At 36.5% G+C, this 18317-nt stretch overlaps 1 protein-coding gene across 4 annotated transcripts in view; it reads right to left on the bottom strand.

The window, feature by feature from the left end:
• MAP4K3 (mitogen-activated protein kinase kinase kinase kinase 3) overlaps positions 1-18317 on the bottom strand; it is a 188724-nt gene that overhangs the window by 63566 nt on the left and 106841 nt on the right. For all 4 annotated transcript variants that reach the window (XM_060309558.2, XM_030857860.3, XM_060309559.2 and 1 more), the window contains exons 5-8: positions 12214-12269; positions 11577-11624; positions 8513-8555; positions 7485-7557 (exon numbers count right to left, since the gene is read on the bottom strand). In XM_060309558.2, coding sequence (XP_060165541.1) covers positions 7485-7557; positions 8513-8555; positions 11577-11624; positions 12214-12269 — 220 coding nt within the window. The remainder of the gene's footprint in view (positions 1-7484; positions 7558-8512; positions 8556-11576; positions 11625-12213; positions 12270-18317) is intronic.

Genomic DNA, 18317 nt, shown 5'->3' with positions numbered 1-18317 from the left:
TCCAGCTGGGTGTCAAGCCTAAGCATCTGAGGTGGGAGAGCCAAGTTCAGGACATTGGACCACCAGAGACCTCCTGGTCCCACATAATATCAATCAGCGAGAGCTCTCAGAGATCTCTGTTTCAATGCTAAGACCCAGGTCCACTCAACAACCTGCAAGCTCCAGTGCTGGACACCCTATGCCAAACCACTAGCAAGATGGGAACACAACCCCACCTACTAGCAGAAAGGCTGCCTAAAATAATAATAAGCTCACAGACACCCCAAAACACACCACCAGACGTGGTCCTGCCCACCAGAAAGACAAGATCCAGCCTCATCCACCAGAACACAGGCACCAGTCCCCTCCACCAGGAAGCCTACACAACCCACTGAACCAACCTTACGCAATGGGGGCAGACACCAAAAAAAAACGGTAACTACAAACCCGCAGCCTGCAAAAAGGAGACCCCAAACACATTAAGTTAAGCAAAATGAGAAGACAGAGAAATACGCAACAGATGAAGGAGAAAGGTAAGAACCCACCACACCAAACAAATGAAGAGGAAACAGGCAGTCTACCTGAAAAAGAATTCAGAGTAATGATAGTAAAGATGATCCAAAATCTTGGAAATAGAATGCAGAAAATACAAGAAACGTTTAACACGGATCTAGAAGAACTAAAGAGCAAAGAAACAGTGATAAACAACACAATAAATGAGATTAAAATTCTCTAGAAGGAATCAATAGCAGGATAATTGAGGCAGAAGAACAGATAAGGGACCTGGAAGATAAAATATGGAAATAACTACCACAGAGCAGAATAAAGAAAAAAGAATGAAAAGAATTGAAGACAGTCTCAGAGACCTCTGGGACAACATTAAATGCACCAACATTTGAATTATAGGGGTCCCAGAAGAAGAAGAGAAAAAGAAAGGGACTGAGAAAATATTTGAAGAGATTATAGTTGAAAACTCCCCTAATATGGGAAAGGAAGTAGTCAATCAAGTCCAGGAAGCACAGAGAGTCCATTACAGGATAAATCCATGGAGAAACATGGCAAGACATACATTAATCAAACTATCAAAAATTAAATACAAAGAAAAAATATTAAAAGCAGCAAGGGAAAAGCAACAAATAACATACAAGGGAATTCCCTTAAGGTTAACAGCTGATCTTTCAGCAGAAACTCTGCAAGCCAGAAGGGAGTGGCAGGACATATTTAAAGTGATGAAAGGGAAAAACCTACAACCAAAATTACTCTACCAAGCAAGGATCTCATTCAGATTCAATAGAGAAATTAAAACCTTTACAAACAAGCAAAAGTTAAGAGAATTCAGCACCACCAAACCAGCTCTACAACAAATGCTAAAGGAACGTCCCTAGGGAGGAAACACAAGAGAAGGAAAAGACCTACAAAAACAACCCCAAACAATTAAGAAAATGGTAATAGGAACATATATATTGATAATTTCCTTAAATGTAAATGGATTAAATGCTCCAACCAAAAGACACAGACTGGCTGAATGGATACAAAAACAAAACTCATATATATGCTGTCTACAAGAGACTCACCTCAGACCTAGGGACACATACAGACTGAAAGTGAGGGGATGGAAAAAAATATTCCATGCAAATGGAAATCAAAAGAAAGCTGGAGCAGCAGTTCTCATATCAGACAAAATAGACTTTAAAATAAAGACCATTACAAGAGACAAAGAAGGACACTCCATAATGACCAAGGGATCAATCCAAGAAGAAGATTTAACAATTGTAAATATTTATGCACCCAACATAGGAGCACCTCAATACATAAGGAAAACGTTAACAGCCAGAAAAGGGGAAATCAACAGTAACACATTCATAGTAGGGGACTTTAACACCCCACTTTCACCATGGACAGATCATCCAAAATGAAAATAAATAAGGAAAACAAGCTTTAAATGACATATTAAACAAGATGGACTTAATTGATATTTATAGGACTATCCATCCAAAAACAACAGAATATACTTTCTTCTCAAGTGCTCATGGAACATTCTGCAGGATAGATCATATCTTGGGTCACAAATCAAGCCTCGGTAAATTTAAGAAAATTGAAATCATATGAAGTATCTTTTCTGACCACAATGCTAAGAGACTAGATAGAAATAACAGGAAAAAAACTGTAAAAAATACAAAAACATGGAGGCTAAACAATATGCTACTAAATAACCAAGAGATCACTGAGGAAGAAAAAGAGCGAATCAAAAAATACCTAGAAACAAATGACAATGAAAACACGACGACCCAAAACTTATGGAATGCAGCAAAAGCAGTTCTAAGAGGGAAGTTTATAGCAATACAATCCTACCTCAAGAAACAACAAAAATCTCAAATAAACAACCTAACCTTACACCTAAAGCAATTAGAGAAAGAACAAAAAAACTCCAAAGTTAGCAGAAGGAAAGAAATCATAAAGATAAGACCAGAAATAAATGAAAAAGAAATGAAGGCAACAATACCAAAGATCAATAAAAACAAAAGCTGGTTTTTGAGAAGATAAACAAAATTGATAAACCATTAGCCAGACTCATCAAGAAAAAAAGGGAGAAGACTCAAATCAACAGAATTAGAAATGAAAAAGAAGAAGTAATAACAGACCCTGCAGAAATACAAAGCATCATAAGGGACTACTACAAGCAACTCTATGCCAATAAAATGGACAACCTGGAAACAGTGGACAAATTTTTAGAAAAGCACAACCTTCCAAGACAACCAGGAAGAAACAGAAAATATAAACAGACCAATCACAAGCACTGAAATTGAGACTTCGATGAAAAATCTTCAACAAACAATAGTTCAGGACCAGATGGCTTCACAGGCGAATTCTATCAAACATTTAGAGAAGAGCTAATACCTATTCTTCTCAAACTCTTCCAAAATATAGCAGAGGGTAGAACACTCACAAACTCATTCTACGAGGCCACCATCACCCTAATATCAAAACCAGACAAAGATATCACAAAAAAAGAAAACTACAGGCCAATATCACTGATGAACATAGATGCAAAAATCCTCAACAAAATATTAGCAAACAGAATCCAACAACACATTAAAATGATCATACGCCATGATCAAGTGGGGTTTCTCCCATGAATGCAAGGATTCTTCAATATATGCAAATAAATCAATGTGATACACCATATTAACAAATTGAAGGATAAAAACCATATGATAATCTCAACAGATGCAGAAAAAGCTTTTGACAAAATTCAACACACATTTATGATAAAAACTCTCCACAAAGTAGACACAGAGGGAACTTACCTCATCATAATAAAGGCCATATATGACAAACCCACAGCCAACATCATTCTCAATGCTGAAAAACTGAAACCATTTCCACTAAGATCAGGAAGAAGACAAGGTTGCCCACTCTCACCACTATTATTCAACATAGTTTTGGAAGTTTTAGCCACAGCAATCAGAGAAGAAAAAGAAATAAAAGGAATCCAAATCGGAAAAGAAGAAGTAAAACTGTCACTGTTTGCAGATGACATGATACTATACATAGAGAATCCTAAAGATGCTACCAGAAACTACCAGAGCTAGTCCATGAATTTGGTAAAGTAGCAGTATACACAATTAATACACAGAAATCGCTTGCATTTCTATATACTATTGATGAAAAATCTGAAACAGGAGTTAAGGAAACACTCTCATTTACCATTGCAACAAAAAGAATCAAATACCTAGGAATAAACCTTCCCTAAGGAGACAAAAGACCTGTATGCAGAAAGCTATAAGACACTGATGAAAGAAATTAAAGATGATACAAACAGATGGAGAGATTATACCATGTTTTTGGATTAAGAATCAACATTGTGAAAATGACTCTACTATTCAAAGCAATCTACAGATTCAAATCAATCCCTATCAAACTACTAATGGCATTTTTCACAGAACTAGAACAAAAAATTTCACAATTTGTATGGAAACACAAAAGACCCCGAATAGCCAAAGTAATCTTGAGAAAGAAAAATGGAGCTGGAGGAATCAGGCTCCCTAACTTCAGACTATACTACAAAGCTACAGTAGTCAAGACAGTATGGTACTGGCACAAAAACAGAAATATACATCAATGGAAAAGGATAGAAAGCCCAGAGATAAACCCACGCACCTATGGTCAACTAATCTATGACACAGGAGGCAAGGGTATACAATGGAGAAAAGACAGCCACTTCAATAAGTGGTGCTGGGAAAACTGGACAGCTACATGTAAAAGAATGATATTAGAACACTCCCTAACACCGTACACAAAAATAAACTCAAAATGGATGAAAGACCTAAATGTAAGACTGGACACTATAAAACTCTTAGAGGAAAACATAGGCAGAACATTCTATGACATAAATTACAGCAAGATCCTTTCTGACCTACCTCTTAGAGAAATGGAAATAAAAATAAACAAACAGAACCTAATGAAACTTAAAAGCTTTTGCATAGCAAAGGAAACCATAAAAAAGACGAAAAGACAACCTGCAGAATGGGAGAAAATATTTGCAAATGAAGCAACTGACAAAGGATTAATCTCCAAAAATACAAGGCAGCTCATGAAGCTCAATGTCAAAACAACAAACAACCCAATCCAAAAATGGCCAGAAGACCTAAATAGACATTTCTCCAAAGAAGATATACAGATTGCCAACAAACACATGAAAGGATGCTCAACATCACTAATCATTAGAGAAATGGAAATCAAAACTACAATAAGGTATCACCTCACACCTGTCAGAATGGCCATCATCAAAAAATCTACAAACAATAAATGCTGGAGAGGGTGTGGAGAAAAGGGAATCCTCTTGGACTGTTGGTGGGAATGGAAATTGATACAGCCACTGATATGGAAAACAGTATGGAGGTTCCTTAAAAAACTAAAATAGAACTACCATATGACCAGCAATCCCACTACTGGGCATATACCCTGAGAAAACCATAATTCAAAAAGAGACATGTATCACAATGTTCACGGTAGCACTATTTACAATAGCCAGGACATGGAAGCAACCTAAGTGTCCATTGACAGATGAATGGATAAAGAAGATGTGACAGATATATACAATGGAATATTACTCAGCCATAAAAAGAAACGAAATTGAACTATTTGTAGTGAGGTGGATGGACCTAGAGTCTGTCATACAGAGTGAAGTAAGTCAGAAAGAGAAAAACAAATACCATATGCTAACACATTTATATGGAATCTAAAAAAACAAAATGGTTCTGATGAGCCTAGGGGCAGGATAGGAATAAAGACGCAGACATAGAGAATGGACTTGAGGACATGGCGGGGGGAAGGGTAAGCTGGGACAAAGTGAGAGAGTACCACTGACATGTGTACACTTCCAAATGTAAAATAGATAGCTAGTGGGAAGCAGCTGCATAGCACAGGGAGATCAGCTCGGTCCTTTGTGACCACCTAGAGGGGTGGGAGGGAGATGTAAGAAGGAGGGGATATGGGGATACATGTAAACGTATAGCTGATTCACTTTGTTATACAGCAGAAACTAATAGAACATTGTAAAGCAATTATACTCAAATAAAGATGTTAAAAATAAAAATCATGTGTCATAATGGCACCACAGTTCCCATCAACATCAGAGAAAAGACACTAGAGCAATGCTTCAAAAATTCCAACCTAGAATGCCATATTCATCCAAATTATCAATCGTGTGTGTGTGAGGCTAGACATGCAGAGTCTCAAAAATTTTTACCCCTCAAATTTCTCAGGAATTTATCAAAACGTGAGAGAGGGAGAAATTTATGAAGGAGGAAGAAGACCTGGATTCCAGGAAATGAATTCCCAAGGCGAAGCTATGGAAAAATCCTAGAAAATAAACATTTCAGATTGGAATAGGAGGGAGGAGGACCCCAGGAAGACTTAACTTTAATAAAAACAAAACAAAACAAATTAAAACAAAGCAAATAAAACCTCCCCAAATCAGGACTATTTATGGCTTGGAAAATTATATAGAGGCATCTTTCAGACTGCAGAATATGGGGAGGTATGGAAGTCTTGGCCAAGGATAAAAAATACAAACTAAGCAAATAAAAGAATTATTAGATATAAGAAAAAATTTTAAAGACAGTTAAGTGTAAAGTAGTATAATAATTGACTCAGCAAGTACACTAAAAGGATAAGAAGACTGAATGATGAGAACTATTAATAAAATCTTCACCTATTGTAACAAAAAGCCTATAAATAATAATAATGCTACAGATGGCAGAAGACACAACTAGAAGAATTTATCTGTCTCTTTAGCAGTATTTGACTTTTAAAGTATGTACCTGTTTGATAAAAAGACAAATATCAAAAATGGTATACATCATATCTTAAACATGAAAAGAAGTCATCTAGATTAGTGCTATCCCACTGCTGAGGAGGCAGATCAGGAGGGCACTGGGGGAGGAATGGTAGCACTTAAGCTGAAGAATGTTAAGATTTCCAGAGTGCCCTTACTTCAAGGGAATCATGTGTGCTAAAAAGCTCTATACCTATCCACCACTATATGCACAATGACTAACAGCATATCTGGCACATAGTAAGTGGTAAAAACATTTATTGAACAAATAAATGCATGAATAAGATAGTTTGTATACAATGATCAAAGAACACCCAGCAGACAAAAACATGGCTAGAGAGGAAGGTCTGTGGAGGCAACTAGTAGAACTTAAAGTTAATGAGGCAGGGACTTGCCAGGTGGTGCAGTGGTTAAGAATCCGCCTGCCAATGCAGGGGACACGGGTTCGATCCCTAGTCTGGGAGGATCCCACATGACGCGAAGCAACTAAGCCCACGCGCCACAACTACTGAAGTCCGTGCCTAGAGCCTGTGTTCTGCAACAAGAGAAGCCACCGCAATGAGAAGCCCATGGACCAAAAAGAAGAGCAGCCCCCACTCGCAGCAACTAGAGAAAGCCCGTGCACAGCAACGAAGACCCAACACAGCCAAAAATAAATAAATAAAATAAATTAATTAAAAAAAAATAAAGTTAATGAGGCAGACAGAGGCCAGACACCGGAAGACTCCAAATGCCAAGAAATATGTACTTGATCTTGTGTGCAACCAAGATATGTCAAAAAGTTTTGAGCTAGGGAATACTGTGAATAAGATAATGTTAAAAAATTCGTCAGAATACAGACTAATCTGTGAAAATACATGTAATATGTGTAGGACCAGGAGTTGGGTTTTTTTTGGGCAAAACTGGAACTATATCAAGGTTTCTAAAAGCATATCAATCTTTGAAGCCCTTTCCACATAATAAAAAATAGTATGGAGAATATTCTATGGCTATGTATTGTAATTCATCCAAAAGTATATATGCCTAAATTACTTAGCCTGTTGCTGACTTCCTTAATCTGTTTTAGTCCTAATAATTTTGACCATTCAGTCTAGTTTTTAATAAACACTGCATACAATAATGATAGAAAAACAAAAAGTTAAATTATCAATTAAAATACAATTACCAATATGGTGTACCAATGAAAGACTTCCGTTTGGCAATTGTAGCTGTTATCTGAGCAGACACTCCAAAATCAGCTATTAAAAAAAGAGACACGTTTAGAAAATAAAATAAAGTAAAATTATTTAAAAGTAACATATAATTATTTCCATTAAATTAATTTCACAGAAATGAGATATTCTCAAACATCACATTAAAATTTGTAACTTTAATGGACTAGCATTAACTGCTTTTCTCATATTTAGAGGTAGCTTAGGAAAATTTTATTATACGTAAATTATGATACTTTTAAATCTGATTAGTCCCTATTATAGGCTATAGGTCAAAATAGTTTAATCATATTTTTAGAAGATAAATATTTGCTTGAATTTTGATTTTATAGTGATATGTAGTTCAAAATAATTTTCATATTTGTTATTAAATACTTCATTTAATATCTAACAGACATAACTTTGTTTATAAAGTTACTATACTGTACATGTTTCCTGTCTTAAACTTTCAGATTAAGTTATTATTTAGGTATTGAACTATTTTAATAACTTGACAATCAAAAGTTACAAAATAAAAGTTACAGTTTCAAATAAAGCACGATTCAGCATCTAAATTACATTCTTATATAACTAATACAGTGTTTCATTTTAAAAGCTTGTGTAAGCAGGTAGGATTTTTTGCATTACTGAGTTTTTGGCTTTTGTTTGTTTGCCTTATTTTTTGGTCACAAGGTAATCTCGTACAGATTTCTTACTAGAAGTCCCACTCCTAGGGTTAGAGGTGAAAGAATTTTTAAGGGATATTATTTCACTATATCTTTATAATGAATCTGTCCCATGTGAAGGATAGACTTTATCCCCACTTAAGAGAAGAAGAAATAGATACAGAGAGATTACATATGTCATGTCCCGCAGTGAGATTTCCACCTAAAGATATATAGATGCTGCTGAGGGAGGGGAAACCTAGTCTTGGAGAGGAAAACATAAACTTACTATGTTTTGGAATAAATTTGTGCAAGTGACGAAATTAAAATTTACTTACCTAATTTCACATGACCATTATCCGTTAACAGAATGTTAGCTCCCTTCAAAGTGAGAACATTTTAGTTAAAGTAGGAAACATTTTATCAGAAAGCACATATAGAAGATTAAATATATATATTTAAAATAATCACAAGTGGCAGGCTTAACCCTAGAAATACTGACGATTTATAGTAGGCCCAATTAAAATGTTAAACCATTACATTCATAGGAAAATTTACTGTCCACTTTTTAGGCAATTTGACTATCCCTACATAATGTTCTGCCTTGCAAAAAGCTGCTATTAAAATAATATGAATGTTATTATGAAAGTGTCATATTAGTTTTAATCTGAATGCTATTTTCTTACTGATTAAGTGCTGTCACTATACTAAACTGTTACCTTACAATGGCATTATTCAGTTCCTTGAATTACATGTTAAACTTCATTGCCATTTCCTGTCCAAATCCACCAAAACACATCTCCCTTTCTAGGTACTTAACATCAGTTGAACCAATGCTAATGTGTAAGACTGAACCTTACTACTTAGTCTGTGGGGCTGTCCATCCTAATGTGTCTCTGCCCAGAGTATGGGGCCATTCAATACATAAACAACTAGGCACAGTCCCACAGAATTAAAATGTCACCTGTTTGCATGACCTAGCAGCATTTTTATCCACTTTTGCTTCTTGACCTAAGCTCAAAGAAGAAGGTGATAATAATGACTTCATCTTCAAAAAACTGAGAGCTTTTGGAGGAGGTAGAAATACTGCCTCTCAAAGGTACCACAGGCTCCCCACCCCTGTCCCGCCTCTGGGCAACTTTTAAATGAGGAAGCAAAAGTAATCCGCTATGGTTCAGGATGCAATCAATTTTGTAAGTATAAGGTCGGGGTAACAAATACTAGGAAACCCCTTCCAGCCCCCAAAAGAGGAAGAAATAACCCAAACCTGCACCCCTTGATATTACTGCAACTCTAAGGAGTAACGGGAGAAATGAGAAAAAGGAAAAAGAAACTAGAGTAGGGATTTCAACTTGAATTAGGCCCTAGCTATCTAGACTTCTGCCAGAGTCTTCAGTTTGGTCTTTCCCCAGCTCCAGATTAATTTTTCTAAATTACAGTTTATATCATGTCACCTGCACTTATAATGCATTCTTCCATCCATCCATCTAGGTGTCCATTCATCCCTCTCTCCCTGAGACTACTAGCAACCAGATGCTACTTGAAGCTCTGGGGTTATAGTAATGAAAAAGTTCCAGCTCTCAAGGAGTTTACATCTAAGCAGGAGAGAAAGAAAATCTAAAAACAAATACATACACACACACACACACACACACACACACACACACATGAATGAATGAACCAATAAATGATTCAAAGCCAGGTAGAGATAAGCACTCTGAAGATAAAGCAGGAAGGGAAGGCCTCCCTAAGGTAGGGATATTTAAGCAGAGATCTAGTTGAAGAGAGGGTGCAGAGTCATGCCAAAATCTAGAAGAACATTCCAGAAAGAGGTAACAGCAAATACAAAGTCCTGGAACCAGAATGAACTCAACATATTCCAGGAACTCCAAGTTTAGTGTGCCTAGAACAGAATGAGTAAAACGAAGAAGAGTATGAAATGAGGTCGGAGAGGAAAGCAGGGGCCAGATCATGCATAACCTTAATGGCCACGGTAAAAACATCTGAATACTGTATTGAGTATGGTGGGAAGCCAACCGTGGTTTATAAGCAGGAGAGTGACAAGATCTGATTTACAAAGGTCACTTTGGTGTGAGGTAGAGAACTGACTGTAGGATCACTCAAGAATGGGAGCAGGGAAACCAGTTAGAAGGCTATTCCAGAAGTCCAGGTGAGATATAATATAATGGTGGCTTAGACAGGGTAGAAATAGTGGTGATGGCTAGAATCTATCCAATTAGGCCCAAACTCTGAAGTCCAGCGCACGAGTTCTTGCATAGTGGAGCACCAAACCTCCTGGCCAACACCATCTCTTATCACTCTCCTACATTCTCTTCTCTTCAATTATATGGTACAGCCTTTATACCCCCTAAAATGACCCCACACTTTCTGACCTCTGTATCTTTGCTCACACTGTTCCTTCTGCTTAGAAGGCATTCCAACTTCCATTTCTGACAAAAATCTATCAATCCTTCCAGATCATTTAAGTGCCAATGACACAGAATCTTTCTTGATACACTTTATCTTCTTAGGATCTCTCCCACCTTTGAATCCAAGGCTCTTTGCTTATGTCTTTTAAGTGGTTTATGAACAATACTTAGGGTAGAGGATCTCAGCAGGTGATCTGAGAGTCCACTGAAATTTCATGCAAAATTTGAAGGCATGTGCATAAGAGCATTTTTGGAGGAGAGAGTCCATGGCTTTCATCAGACTCAAAGAGCACATGATTCCCACACCCACATCCCCTGCAAAAAAGGGTTAGAACCTTTATGTTAGAGAAAACAAAAGGGGGAAAGAAAAATCAGGAGGTAAGATGAATGAGGAAGAAGAAAAGAAAAGAAAAAATAAACAACAGAGAAAATATCCAGGCTGGGAAGACGGCAGTATCTTTGGAAATAACCTCAGAGTCCCAGGATAGGGGTGGTTTACCACAGCATGGCCCGTGTACCTGCTCTCCTCTGCCAGTTAAAGACCAGCAGAAAAGGTCAAGGCTTAGTTTATCCATTTTTATACATTATTAATGACAGTTCCTTAAGATTGCCAAAGTTTACTACAATATTCAAAGCATGAAACTTCCTAAAGACTGTAACTTAATGGAAGCTATGGACCTAATTTGCATTTTATAAATAAATAACTACAAATAAGCTAAAATGTGTTATTAAAACATGAATCCACAATTGTACACTTTAAAAGGGTGAATTTTATTGTATGAGAACTGTATCTCAATAGAGTTGCTTTAAAAAAATTAATAAACCCTTCAAAGTATCACTCAATTTTATTATAGTAACATATTAAGATAACAAATTCATCAAACAGAATAACTGATACAATTTTGCTCAACAGTTTGGGGTCAGAATATTTAAAAATGAAGAGAGGGCCATTAGGTAAACATATGATATATACCTTTATATCCCTGTGCATTTTTCCTTTACTGTGAAGATAGTATAATCCCTGGAGTTTCAAAAAAAAAGAAAAATTAACAAGACTTTACTACAGAACACCCTTTGGGATTTAAAGTCATCAATGAGTAGTATTCTGTCTTATTTATTTACTCATCACAGAAAGCACTAGTGATAATCATTTTATTTTACCAGAGTATCCGAAAAGATAAAAGAATCGAGAAAATGAGAGGCGGAGCTCAGTTTGAACCACTAATTTTCCTAAGAGAAATAATTTTCGCTAAACTCTGCAAATAGTTTGAAATAACTTTTCAAAAGTAAATATCCAATTTGTATCAGAATGAGTTTCAATCCCATAAGAATGCTTAATTTTCAAGCTTTTCTTTGGTATTAAGAGGAATATAAAAATAAATAACCAATCCATAGTGCTTAAATTTTAGGAGGTACATTATGATACTGAAGCTTTAACGTGTTTATTTGCAAATATAATTTGAGTTTACTACACAACTTTGAAATGTATTAAATTCAACAGTTTACCAAACTAGAATATTTAAATCCTTACTCTGCTTAACAGGTAATGCACAATAATTAAACATTTAATTGAATAAAGAACATTACTTTTTAATTAACATTGAATTTACCTGTAGTGTTTCTCTGCTAACATATGCAATTTGCAGTTCTGACAGAGGTCCCGTTACTATAAGAGGAAAAAAATTAATGTTAATAAAATTAGTCAAAGTATGTTTTTCAATAAGAGACAAAGATTACAAGTTCCACTAAGCAATAGACTTAATATACTTAAATTCTACTAAAAAGTAAGCTTCATGAGGGAAGGAATTTTAAAAAATCTGGTTTGCTTATTGTATCCCCAGTGTTTAGAACAGTGCCTGGCATGGAAAAGCTACTCAGTGTTTGTGGAATGAATAAAACATTGAAATAGTCACTGAAATTAATTACATTTTCATGTTTACACCTGATCATATTACCTCTTAAATGTTAAAAGAAAGAAAGCATGGCCAAGACGTTTAGCTAGTTTTTATTAAAGCTTTTTAAAAAAACTGACATGTAACATTGACTAGGTTAAAAATCAATACTTTTCCCCTAAAATTATTAGCTTTATAGATATAAAATTAATACATGTTCAATATAAAAAATTCCAATCAACAGAGACAGGTCTTTTCCTTATCCAAACCAGTATTACTCAATAATAAACAATACCAATAGTTTGGCCTATAGTCTACCAGATGACTCAATGCATACATGTTTTATATAGTACAGGTATGTAGTGTACAAACACATAAACATAAATGGAATCATATTACACATACAATTCTGAAACTTGCCTCTTCACTTATCATGGACATCTTTCCATATCAATATACATAGCTTAATCATACAATATTTGAATATTTCCTCTGTGCACATCTTTCGACTTATGAAAAACATTTAAATAGTTTTCTCTTTCTCGCTATTAAATCACTTTAGAATAAAGAAGTTAAGTTAGGCAGGAAAAACTATTCTAGAAACTGAATCAAATTCCAACCATGAAATCACGTGCTAGACAGCGATCTCCCATTTACCTAAACTTAACAGCTTTGTAAAAATGCGTACTTCAGAGTACTTGTAGTTTACAATATGGTGGAAGAGAGGAATCTATTTCACTTAGATTCTTTCGGGGACAAGACTAAGTTTAAATGAGGATAAACCATATAGAAACTAACTTCCGTGGCTTGTAAGCCTACTCTCATCCAGTAAGATAGACCTTCTTGAGATGTGTGTTCCCACAATACAGCAAATAAGATAACCTGAAAACCCTGAAAGTTAACACCAGGAAAAAAAATTTTAAATAATCTTTTAAATGCCTAGCTAAGCTCACAAACAGTCAGAGACTTGTCCAGAAGCCAAACGCAAAAACGAAAATGTAAAACAGAATGGTAAAAATGACAAATAGTCTAGTTGTCTCTTAGGGAAGGCCAATCTTAGTAAGCTAGGGCTTTAGTTTTATCCCCTACATGGGCAAAGAAGAAAAGGTTACAGCTCTGTAGAAGAAGAGTTAAAACAAACACCCACATAAAACCAGAATCCTTAAAGGGCTACACCCTCATTAAAATAGTGGACTAGCAGCAGATGACTAGGGATTTGTGTGTCACGGCCTGGGATCTGGACAGGAGAAAAAATGTTTCCTCTTAGAATTTAAAAGGCCTCTTCTTCACTCAGGTTTAGGGTTCAAATATATATAGAAAACAATGAGGTCACTGGGGTCCCAGGGAAAAAAAAAATCCAACACTGTCGGAAGGACACACTCTCAAAAGCCATATGGAATTCCCCCTGAAGATGATCTCAAAATTATGAAACAAATGAGAAAAAAAATTCACCATAAATGATATAACAATGCATAAAGTTGTTAAAGGACAATATTAAACAGAAAGAAAAATGTTCAGTGAAAAATAGAGACAAAAAATCTATTATGTTGGAACAATAAAAGGTTCTAATGTTAGTTCTCAAAGAAAAAGTAAACAGAAGGAGAGGAGAAGGAACTCATGAAAAAATGTAACGTCAAAAGTTGCCCTGCTGCCCTCACCCTCGTGGTCAAAATATGTCCATGAATTCTCTAATACATCCCCCTCAAGAGCTGGAACTTAATTCCCTTCCTGAGTGTGGGCTGGACAGAAATGACTTGCTTTTAAAGAACAAATTGTGGTGGTAGTAACAGAATGCAAATTCTGAGACTACATCATAAAAGGTTTTATGGCTTCCTCCTTGCTCTCTGGCATCATTTCCTCTGGGAGAAGCCAGCTGCCATCCTGTGAAGACACTCAAGCTGTCCTATAGCGAGATCCTTGTGGCAAGGAATTGAGACCTCCTGCCAATAGCTATGTAAGTGAATCATCTTGAAAGCAAATCCTCCAACCTTAGTCAAGCCTTCAGATGACTACAGTTCCAGCCAAGAGCTTGACTGCACCCTCACGAGTGACCATGAGCTAGAATCATCCAGTTCGCAGACATTGGTCCTGCCCCAAACCTCCCTAAGACTTTTGGTCCACACCAAAAGGCTCTTGATATTTGTTCATATTTGGTCCTGCCCAAAATGTCCATAAGACATTGGGTCCATGCCAAAAGATCCTTGATATCTGGTCCTGTCCAAAACCATGTGGCATGAACCAAATATGCTCATGGACATTCTGGACAGGACCAAATTTCAAGGATCTTTGGCATGGACCAAATGTCTTATGCATGTTTTGCCCTGTCCTGCAAGGGAAATCACCCAATTAAACCATTCTTGAATTCCTGACCCTTAGTAACTGAGATAATAAATGTTTGTTTTAAGATGACAAATTTTAAGATCATTGTTATACAGCAATAGATAACTAATATAGTTCTCCTTTCAGGAGAGTTAAATTCAAAACAATCATTTGGAGTAAATGATGGACGTAAGACAAAATATAAAATTTGGCTTAATGGTACTTTATAAATAAGTGGAAATAATTTTAAAAAGGAGGCTTTAATCAAAAAAAATTTTGCATGATGGATCAAATTTGGTTTGTATACACCAGCAAAGAAACAAACAAAACCCCACAAGCACTGTGGTAATTAGAAAAGTAGAACTTGTCTTTCACCAAATAAGGTAATCCAGGATATTTATTCTACTCCCCATAGAATGACAACATGATGAAAGAGAGAGAGGAGAGGAGGAAAGAGACACACACAGAGAGAAATGGAGGTGTATGTTTTATATGGTGATGCAAGCAGACAGCAGTGTAGACTACAGCCAAAGAGGAGTATACGTTGCCATGAGGAGGTTATCTGGTAGAAACCTGGGTGCAATCAGAGGTGCGCATACAGAGAAAGACAGGGTTTGGGGCTGCATATAAGCCTGTATATTCTTAGCATGCATGTTTGAGAGCATCCAAGTTAATACGAAATTATTTCTTCCACTGACCCAGTTGCTGTATAAACAAATCAGTACTAACAGATTCATATCACTATGTTACTTCCATCAGAGGGATGAAATGGAATAACAATCATGACAACCTATCTCTGTAACTAAATTGGCTTTCTTGCTTCTTAATGAAGAAAACAGAATCAGACACCTAAGACCAATCATGTGTATCTGATGGGATTACCAGACAATCTAAGACTAAAAAATAAGTATGCTTAAATAAACTAAAGATATAAAAGAAGGGATGAAAAATTACAAGGAAAGAATAAGACAAAAAATGGAAAGAGATGTGAAATAGAACCAAACAATTTCTAGAAATGAAAAATATGGTCACCAAATTAGGTGTACAATCAGTGAACTGGAAGATGGTTACGAGTACCCTCAGTGCTCTGAGGGATTAAAAAGTGGAAAAATGAAGCTCACTTTAAGAGACATGGAGAGCTAATGTACATCGAACTGAAATTCTAGAAGGAGAGATCAGAGAACCTGAAGGAGAAAATATTTGAAGGGATAATAATTGATCATTGTCAGACTTGAGAAAAGAACTAAAATCTTGGACATAAGCACTTCAAGTCCCAAGCAGGAAAAGTAAATCTACATTTAGATACTAGAAGCACCAGAAATAAAGAGAAAAATCTTAAAAGCAATTACAAAGAAAGGAAGATTACCTGTAAAGGATCAAGTCAGCAGAAAGTACCAAGAACTACAGAAACTAGAAGACAATAGTCCAGCATCTTCGAAATGCTAACAAAAATACCTGTCAACGGAGAAAATGTGCCTATGTCCACTTAAACTATCATTTAAGAATGAGGATCAAAGACTGAGAGTTTACCACTAGAGGCCTAGCTGAAAAAATCTTCAGGAAGAAGGAAATCAGTAAGTGTGGAAACAATAGTAGAGAAATTAGTCCAAATGAAGACAAAAAAAGGGGAAAACAGCTTTTTTAATTTATAACAAGCTTCCAGAAATACCGTGTATGTTCTGCAATGCAAAATGATGACAAATATTTCTCAATTTTCACTAAACCTTTGAAATCAAAATGTCATTAATAAAAAGGAAAATTTTCTCAAATATGAAGAATAGCCACACACCTAAAAAAAAATATTCTCAGAAAATAACTTTTTTTGTTTTTCTTGCCTCCTTTGTCATAGATTAGTTGACCATAGGTGTGTGGGTTCATCTCCGGGCTTTCTATCCTGTTTCACTGATCTATATTTCTGTTTTGTGCCAGTACCATACTGTCTTGATTACTGTAGCTTTGTAGTATAGTCTGAAGTCAGGGAGTCTGATTCCTCCAGCTCCGTTTTTTTTTTTTTTTTCCAGTACTTGGGCCTCTCACTGTTGTGGCCTCTCCTGTTGCAGAGCACAGGCTCCGGACGCGCAGGCTCAGTGGCCATGGCTCACGGGCCTAGCCACTCTGCGGCATGTGAGATCTTCGAGACCGGGGCACGAACCCACGTCCCCTGCATCGGCAGGCGGACTCTCAACCACTGCGTCACCAGGGAAGCCCCAGCTCCGTTTTATTTTCCTCAAGATTGCTTTGGCTATTTGGGGTCTTTTGTGTCTCCATACAAATTTTAAGATTTTTTGTTCTAGTTCCATAAAAAATGCCATTGGTAATTTGATAGGGATTGCTGAATCTGTAGACTGCTATGGGTAGTATAGTCATTTTCACAATATTGATTCTTCCAATCCAAGAACATGGTATATCTCTCCATCTGTTTGTCTCATCTTTGATTTCTTTCATCAGTGTCTTATAGTTTTCTGAGTACAGGTCTTTTACCTCCTTAGGTAGATTTATTCCTAGATATTTTATTCTTTTTGCTGCAATGGTGAATGGGATTGTTTCCTTAATTTCTCTTTCTGATCTTTCGTTGTTAGTGTATAGGAATGCAAGAGATTTCTGTGCATTAATTTTTTATCCTGTAACTTTACCAAATTCATTGATTAGCTCTAGTAGTTTTCTGGTGTCATCTTTAGCATTTTCTATGTATAGTACCATGTCATCTGCAAACAGTGAAAGTTTTACTTCTTTTCCAAGTCGAATTCCTTTTATTTCTTTTTCTTCTGATTACTGTGGCTAGGGCTTCCAAAACTATGTTGAATAAGAGTGGTGAGAGTGGACATCCTTGTCTTGTTCCTGATTTTAGAGTAAATGCTTTCAGTTTTTCACCATTGAGAATGATGGTTGCCAGGGGTCTGTCATATATGGGCCTTTATTATGTTGATAATGCCCTCTATGCCCTCTATGCCCACTTTCTGAAGAGTTTTTTTTTTTTTTTTAATACATTTACTTATTTATTTGTTTTTGGCTGAACTGGGTCTTCATTGCTGCACGCGGGCTTTCTCTACTTGTGGCGAGCCGGGGCTACTCTTTGTTGTGGTGCACAGCCTTCTCACTGTGGTGGCTTCTCTTGTTGTGGAGCACGGGCTCTAGGTGCGTGGGCTTCAGTAGTTGTGGTACGTGGGCTTCAGTACTTGTGGCTTGCAGGCTCTAGGGTGCAGGCTCAGTAGTTGTAGCACACAGGCTTAGTTGCTCCGTGGCATGTGGGATCTTCCCGGACCAGGGCTCAAACCCGTGTCCCCTGCATTGGCAGGCAGATTCTTAACCACTGCGCCACCAGGGAAGCCCTCTGGCGAGTTTTAATCATAAATTTGTGTTAAATTTTGTCAAAAGCTTTTTCTGCATCTATTGAGATGATCAGTAGGTTTTTATTCTTCAATTTGTTAATGTGGTGTATCACATTGATTGATTTGTGTATATTGAAGAAACCTTGCATCCCTGGGATAAATCCCACTTGATCA

The sequence above is a fragment of the Globicephala melas genome, chromosome 12 (assembly GCF_963455315.2).
Source record: "Globicephala melas chromosome 12, mGloMel1.2, whole genome shotgun sequence".
NCBI lineage: Eukaryota > Metazoa > Chordata > Mammalia > Artiodactyla > Delphinidae > Globicephala > Globicephala melas.
This window is presented reverse-complemented; position numbering and strand designations above follow the sequence as displayed.